Raw genomic sequence first — 8,588 nt, 5'->3', positions numbered from 1 at the left:
GGCCGATTGTACTGTCCTCTTTCTTATATCGAGAGTCATAATTTCATATCCTCTTTGTTTAAGTTTGACGCGGAAACATAGTGCACCGTTTTCATTGTCCGCCTCTGGTTGGCATGTCAAATTGGACTCCTCGGGTTTCCTGATTATAACTTTGACATCTGCGGGTAATTTTTTCCGCCTAGCCTGTCCAACCCATCAATATTTCCCGGGTAATAATACCCAAACCTAGGCTCAAATTAAAATTTTTTACATATGCACGAAATTTTCGAGCAAATTAAAAAACCGTCAGTCAGTGACAGTCGTTTCGCGGGTTGAGTTGTGTACAATTCAGTACTCCTCATTCATGATTTTCCGAAAGTTTGCCATTTTCATCTTCAAGCACTCTACTTAAAAGTTTACCAGTTTGGTGCATTCGTGTTGCAATTTAGCGGTCAACATGTTGATTCAATCCTGCACCGTGTTTAATTTGTCCATCCTCTTTGTCAGTGTTTTATATTGTTCCGTTGAATCTGTAAGTGATAATATGTTGAGTTTTGATAACATAGGCTTGGAATATGAATAATACCTATTAGGTAGATATTATGTAGAAGAATAAAATTGAAGAATTCAGAGATACATAGAATAGAATAGGTACCTTTTTCATTTCATGGTAAGTGATATGTTGAGTTGTGATAACATAGGCTTGGAATATGAATACCTATTAGGTAGATATTATGTAGAAGAATAAAATTGAAGAATTCAGAGATACATAGAATAGAATAGGTACCTTTTCATTTCATTATTCCGGACTAGATCTTTTCTCTGAGCTTTGCTACGGAAAAAAAAAAAATATTTTTAGTCCGTCCTTCCTTTATTACCTATTACTAATAATAAAAGGTATAGTGGACGGACTATTGTATTCGCTTCGGTGTCGTCTGTCTGTCGGTCTGTCAGTCTGTCGGTCTGTCGGTCGGTCTGTCTGTCCCCATAGAAGGACCTATCCGAACCTAGTCGACCTATATATCAAATTAAAGGTCTTTTTACCAGGAACACGAAAATGGTAGTGCAAATTTTGTCCAGAAAAACATAAAGCCAAAAAACCAAAAAAATGGTTTTTGGGGGATTTTTTTTCACATTTTCTCACACAAATGAGCTCTGATCTCGAAATTTGTCGCGACGACCTATGAACTCAAAGCGAGAAAGTTTTAGATAACACTCCAGTCGATCATTTAAGACCGGTTTTAGCGTCACCTATATTAAGCTACGCCGAGCAAGGCCAATAAATGGATAGGTGACTTGAACATTATATTGGGAATAAAGGGAGAACGGGCTCCAGTCTTGATTTTAAATCATTACATGAAAGTAAAATTAAAAAATCAAATCAAGAATGATCATAAACTGGATATTAAACAAATTAGGTAGGTACAAAGGTATTCTTTAACCATGATCGAATAAACTACGGGCTAAAAAATTCCCGGAGGGACGGACCCAGCTTGTTAGATTTTATGAGCGTCATTTGATTTTATACACATTACAATTCTCCCTCCCTTATCTTTTCCAGCTTGTTGGGAATCGAACCCGCGCGGAACTCTGAAATGTGATCCCGTGACTTAGGTTTGAACTCCTTCGTGGAATATGTGCTAAACTCATCTCTGCTCTCTGCTCTGTTTATTTTTGTTTAGGCTCTCCCCGAGGCCCAGATGAAAGCTTTCAAAAAGCAAATAAAAAATCAATGTGTTCAGAAAACCAAGATAGATCCGGGTAAGTTGTCTATTTTATAACATTTTTCAATTTATTGTTTAAATTTAGGCCCAACAGCCAAAATAAATCCCAATACCTAATACCTACGATACAAAAATTTTCTCCCAAAGAAAGGTACAAAACTAAAGAGGTAGAAAAATGTACAAATTTCGTTTTAGCAATTATATGTAAGTACCTACTTATTATTTTTTTTGGATCAATTGAAACAGTTTCTAGCAGGAAGAGGCAGACATGGGATTTGTGGGCCCATAGAATGAAACATTCTTCAATCAGTCCCAGGAACACGCGCCATTGAAGTTTGTCGCTAGACTTTTGTTACACCTTGTATTTTATTCAAAGTTTTTATTTCTTTCAGCTATGATTGAAGGTGCTTTAAATGGAAATTTCCCTGAGGATCACAAATTTGAGGTGAGTCTTTGCAACTGTGACTGGGAAATTACACGCCCCTTTTTCAACTTCAAGGTCTCGTTTTTATGATTGTTTAACGAATTCATTTTACTACCATTCACTTACTTTTAACGGTTTAACTAATCCTACTCGAGTTTAGTGTATCGGTCTTTCCCGTATTTTCCAGGTAGGCATTTAACTGTTATTTGAGATAGACAAATCTATTTTGTGCCTGAAACCTGAACTAAATTTAGAAATTTAGATACATTAGAAACTTACCTGTGATTCTTTGTGTGTTTCAGTGCTTTGTAAAATGTATCATGGACAAATCATTGGTGGTAAGTGGAACATTTCCAGAATTATCTTCTAATTTTTCCTGAGGATAACTCATCAATAGAACTATTCTATCAACATAACTACTGGGGCACGGAGGTTGATTGGGTCTGAAAAGCCTCTATCCCTATAGGTATAGGCTTGCCAAATATCCAAAATGTCGATTCGGGACGCGAATCCGCGAACATAATCGCAAAATCCGCGAACAAAATAACTCATCAACAGAACTATTCTATCAACATAACTACTGGGGCACGGAGGTTGATTGGATCTGAAAAGCCTCTATCCCTATAGGTAGGCTTGCCAAATATCCAAAATGTCGATTCGGGACGCGAATCCGCGAACATAATTGCCAAATCCGCGAACTAATCGTCGATTCGGGACGCGAATCCGCGAACATAATTGCCAAATCCGCGAACATAATCGCAAAATCCGCGAACAAAATCGCCATCCGCGACCATAATCGCCAAATCCGCGAACAAAATCGCCAAATCCGCGAACATAATCGCGAAATCCGCGAACATAATCGCGATCCACATAGAAATCCGCGAACATAATCGCCAAATCCGCGAACAAAATCGCGAAATCCGCGAACATAATCGCCAAATCCGCGAACATATAATCGCGAAATCCGCGAACATAATCGCAAAATCCGCGAACAAAATCGCTAAATCCGCGAACATAATCGCCAAATCCGCGAACAAAATTGCCAAATCCGTGTCTTCTTCAGAAAGGGTTTCTTCGGTCGAACTTGTGTTCACTTTTCATGAAACCCTGTACAAGCCTACTCGTAACCCAAACTATTTGTCATCCCAAGCTTTAGGTACTTATCTAATCATATGCAATAGTGCATTATTACAAAACCGGAACAGTGGCGCCTAGCTATAGGAAGCAGATTTTCCCCCAACACATCAGAGGGAACTTCGTCAAAATATTTGTTGAGAATCTTAAGTCGGATCGAGTATAGGGAAATGTCTCGCTATTTTGGGCGTTTGAGCCCTATCGGATTGAGGGTGCTCCACACCGTAGGATTTCTTTTTGAGTTTTTAAATTCACAGAAACTATAGGTTTTCCCAAAAATCTGCATATTGGTGCAAATTCCAATTTGTTATTCTTCTCATAAACATCCTCTGGTTTGTTCAGCACAAAACAGTTGAAGTTTGTGCTATTCCTCTATACAGACTGCAATAATATTGCATGCGGAACCGTATGGCTGTATGATTTTACTTGGAGGAACTCTCTTATTAATTATTCACCTATAGAATACTGTTTGTTTTGTTGTTTTTCAAGTTGAAGTTCATGGCTCGTTTGGGCAGAAAACAATAACTATCTTCTTCTTCTTCTTCTTCTTCTTCTTCTTCTTCTTCTTCTTCTTCTTCTTCTTCTTCTTCTTCTTCTTTTCTTTTCTTTTCTTCTTCGCCTTTTCCAGGTCCAATAGAATCTGCGTTTGTCGACTTTGTCGTCATCCTGGCTATATGATCAGGACCGTATTGATTTGAAGCTGATAATTATTTGATTCTGGTGCAGATTTTTTTTAAGATTGGATGCCCTCCCTATAATCCCTACCTCAACCCTTGCTACTTTTTGAAGAAAAATTTCTCCCGTCTGAGGTAATTTTTCAAGTTCAAAAAGCCTTTAATTTTGAAGACATCTGAAATTTTGTGACCGTGTCTTCTCCAGAAAGGGTTTCTTCGGCTGAACTTATGTTGAATTTTCATGAAACCCTGTACAAGCCTACACGTAACCCAAACTATTTGTCATCCCAAGCTTTAGGTACTTATCTAATCATATGCAATAGTGCATTATTACAAAACCGGTATAGTGGCGCCTAGCTATAGGAAGCAGATTTTCCCCCAACACATCAGAGGGAACTTCGTCAAAATATTTGTTGAGAATCTTAAGTCGGATATCACAGCATTTCTAATTCCAGGTTATCGAGGTTTTTATTTTGAAATGAAGGGATGGTAAATTTTCTAAGTTACCCATCCCTTTATTTCAAGATTAAATGGAAATTCACAAAGTTACCTACTGAGTCTACCATCATTATGTTATCGACGTTTACCTACAGTCTCATGTCAATAATTTATTGTTGTTAACCAAAATTGAGAATTTAGTGAGCAAATAATTCAAACACAGGTATATTATGGGAAACAAAAAGATATTCTAGTTACAGAGTTAGGTATGTCACTGACAACGGCTCAGGGTAGGGGTAGGTTAATTTTGCCCAACTTGAAGGTAGGTACTCACAGTATTATTTATTAATGGGAAGAAGGTACCACTTTTCAATATTTTTTAATAATTTTGTTCCATCTACATATTAAATTTACAGAACTTCAAGAAGACCTATGCAAGCATGCTGTGGCAGCTACCAAATGTGTGTATGAGAACGACAAGGAATTATTCGTAAGTTTCCAAACCTTTCTACTGACTTCAGATATTATAAATATCCTAATAAATAGCTGGTGGGGTCCTAATCTCCTATGTTGTCGGGGCTCTATGTTGTCGAGGCGGTGTACGGTTTCAATCGACATCGATCGACGCATCGACGGTTGATCGACGGTCGTCGACTGTGTTTGGACACAGCTTTAGGTTGGTACCTTATTGGAAACCAAAGCTCTAAAGTAGGTTTAAGTACCTAACTTTTCATATGGCTCATAGGTATAACTTAATGAATCTTATTTGAACCTACATAGGTATTAGCCTTTATCGGTTTTCTTTTCAGAAATTCATGAACCCCGAATAAATGCTTTAGAATTCACGGAGATCCACGATCAACAAATATCTGAGCTTGACAAAACAAATCAACAACCAAGCTAAGCAACTAAACAGCCACAATTCTACAACCAAGCTGAACAGCTAAGACAGCCAAGTTGAACAACAGGATAAACAATTTGAAAAACTGAACATCCAAATTAAGAGATGAAAGTACACACTCAACAACTGGACCGATTTACATATGCATTTTGAATGACAAATGACAGTATAATAAGTGATCAAATTAAAAAAAAAAAAAAAAAAAAAAAAATTTTTAGGTAAATTGGACACACTGATGGTGAAGGTATGTATTATGGGAAACAAAAAGATATTCTAGTTACAGAGTATAGGTATGTCAGAAAAACACTGACAACGGCTCAGGGTAGGGGTAGGTTAATTTTGCACAACTTGAAGGTACTCACAGTGTTATTTATTAATGGGAAGAAGGTAGGTACCACTGTTCGATATTTTTCAATAATTTTGTTCCATCTATTAAATTTACAGAACTTCAAGAAGACCTATGCAAGCATGCTGTGGCAGCTACCAAATGTGTGTATGAGAACGACAAGGAATTATTCGTAAGTTTCCAAAACTTTCTACTGTGACTTCAGATATTATAAATATCCTAATAAATAGCTGGTGGGGTCCTAATCCTCTATGTTGTCGAGGCTCTATGTTGTCGAGGCTCTATGTTGTCGAGGCTCTATGTTGTCGAGGTGGTGTACGGTTTCAATCGACATCGATCGACGCATCGACGGTAGTCGATTATGTTTGGACACAGCTTTAGGTTGGTACCTTATTGGAAACCAAAGGTCTAAAGTAGGTATATGTACCTAAATAACTAACTTTTCATATGGCTCATAGGTTTAACTCAATGAATCTTATTTGAACACAGGTATTAACCTTTATCGGTTTTCTTTTCAGAAATTCATGAACCCCGAATAAATGCTTTAGAATTCACGGAGATCCAAGATCAACAAATATCTAAGCTTGACAAAACAAATCAACAACCAAGCTAAGCAACTCAACAGCCACAATTCTACAACCAAGCTGAACAGCTAAGACAGCCAAGTTGAACAACAGGATAAACAAGTTGAAAAACTGAACATCCAAATTAAGAGTTGAAAGTAAACACTCAACAACTGGACCGATTTACATATGCATTTTGAATGACAGTATAATATGTGATCAAATTTTAATAAAAAATAAATACCTAAATAAAAAAAAAATATTATTAGTGTAAAAGTTTCAAAGTTGTAAAATAAGTACCTACCCATTCAATGTTGTAAAAGTTTTCATTGCTATGGTCATGTGGAAGTAGGTAGGTACATAATTATGGTACCTACCTGTACTCATACCTATTAAGTTTGAATTTTTATTAAAATATTAAGACGATTTTGCATTTTAAAGAGTGGAGCGGAGAGCACAGCGCATGGAGCAGGTAGAAGGAAGTGACCATAGAGGGAAGCGATTCAAACCGCATAGACCTGAGAGCAAAAAGCTGTATGCTTAAAGAGCTCTCCACTCTGTTTTTGAGCCCAAGTTTGCTGTCCTATTTTTATTGTATTTGGCAAATATGTTCAACATACATAATTGTATACGTAGGTATATCGTATATCTATACATAGGTAAAGGAAAAAATTTGGTCTGATTGTAAGGGCTCCGTATAGGCCCTTTTTTGAGCGAGTTCTACAACCATTATAAGTATTTTAACATATTATGTGTATTTATCGATGTACCTACGAGTATTTTGTTTAAATTAAAAATATGGTACGAGTTTATCTTGTATTAACTTTCATTTTCAATAGGGAAAAATCACAATTCGATATAAAATTCGCTGTTAGTATTACCTACTTTATTCATTGATTGGTTAGGTAATGTTCATTCTGGAGTGATAATGATAACCTTTGTTGTGATCCCAATTATCATGTTATATTATAAGGTGTTTTTTTTATGTGCGTAATCGGGAGAAAATCCCAAACCTTTCCTTGAAATTTTTTCGTCTGATTCATGATTTTTACTTTCCTTATCCGATAGGAAGGAAAGTAATGTAATCGGGTCAAAATTTCGATGGTCAGTTTTTAGTGCCAAAACACGTTTTGAGGTCCCTAGAGCCTAAATCCAAAGTTTCAGCCATTGGTCCGTGGGTGTGTCTGTCTGTGTGTCTGTCTGTCTGTCTGTCTGTCTGTAAACAAAATATCTCGAGAACGGTAAGAACTAGAGACTTGAAATTTGGTATGTAGATGTCAAATATGACAAGGATGCGACACGAAACTTTTGGTTAAGACCGGCGCAACGCTTGGCGGCATTTTAGCGCTTTTTGGCGTTTTTCGGTGTAATTTAACAATATCTCGGGAACGGTATAAGACTATAAGCTAGAGACTTGAAATTTGGTATGTAGTTCAAAAATGTGACAAGGATGCAACACAAAACGTTTGGTGAAAATAGATGCTGCGATTGGCGGTATTTTGACCGCTTTTTGGCGGGTTTCGACCGCTTTTTGGCGGGTTTCGACCGCTTTTTGGCGGGTTTCGACCGCTTTTTGGCGGGTTTCGACCGCTTTTTGGCGGGTTTCGACCGCTTTTTGGCGGGTTTCGACCGCTTTTTGGCGGGTTTCGACCGCTTTTTGGCGGGTTTCGACCGCTTTTTGGCGGGTTTCGACCGCTTTTTGGCGGGTTTCGACCGCTTTTTGGCGGGTTTCGACCGCTTTTTGGCGGGTTTCGACCGCTTTTTGGCGGTTTTCAGCTATATCGACTAAACGGTTAGAGATATTGTAAATGTTACAACAGAACACCCAAATAAGCACCATTCAATAGGATAAGGAAAGTCGTGTGATGTTCACACCAGATTTTTTGTATCTGCTATACACCGGGGTGATGGTCTCTAGCTCTAGCCATGTTAAATTGGCTGGCTCGTCCTGAACCGCAGTCAACCATCGTGAGGACTTGTGCTTGGTCTTTAAAAGCAGAGAGAACTCTCATCTGATAAGTATCTACACATGATTATGTAGGTAGTTTTGGTAGCTTAAAAAATACATAGGTAAACAATTAAATAAAAATAGTAAAAAATCTGAAATAATTAATAATAATAGGTAATAATAATAAGTTTATTCTTTCTTTACAATATTCTTAACATAATTGTTCTAGGGATGTTGCGATATATCGAAAACCGATATATATCGATATATTTTTCGTCGATATATCGATATATATCGATATATTTTTTTGGCCTACCTACCTACTTATTTTCTCGTACATATGGTACCTAGAGTGGAACCTTGATACAGTGGACTTGAAACGAAGAACTCACAATATTACAAAAGTTCACAGCGATATTTGAAAGAGAAGAATGAAAAACAGTAATCAAATGGGGTC

General features: G+C 37.3%; 1 protein-coding gene across 1 annotated transcript; it reads left to right on the top strand.

The window, feature by feature from the left end:
- Positions 1-224: 224 nt before the first annotated feature.
- On the top strand, positions 225-2,574 carry LOC103508759. Its single transcript, XM_008473332.3, has 5 exons — positions 225-511; positions 1,662-1,740; positions 2,096-2,148; positions 2,430-2,465; positions 2,509-2,574. The coding sequence occupies exons 1-5, from the start codon at positions 437-439 to the stop codon at positions 2,572-2,574; spliced, it is 309 nt and encodes a 102-aa protein (XP_008471554.1). The 5' UTR covers positions 225-436.
- Positions 2,575-8,588: the final 6,014 nt, after the last annotated feature.

The sequence above is a fragment of the Diaphorina citri genome, unplaced genomic scaffold (assembly GCF_000475195.1).
Source record: "Diaphorina citri unplaced genomic scaffold, Diaci psyllid genome assembly version 1.1 scaffold21, whole genome shotgun sequence".
Taxonomy (NCBI): Eukaryota; Metazoa; Arthropoda; class Insecta; order Hemiptera; family Psyllidae; genus Diaphorina; species Diaphorina citri.
The sequence above is the reverse complement of the archived record's forward strand: the minus strand, read 5'-3'. Positions and strand labels throughout refer to the sequence as shown.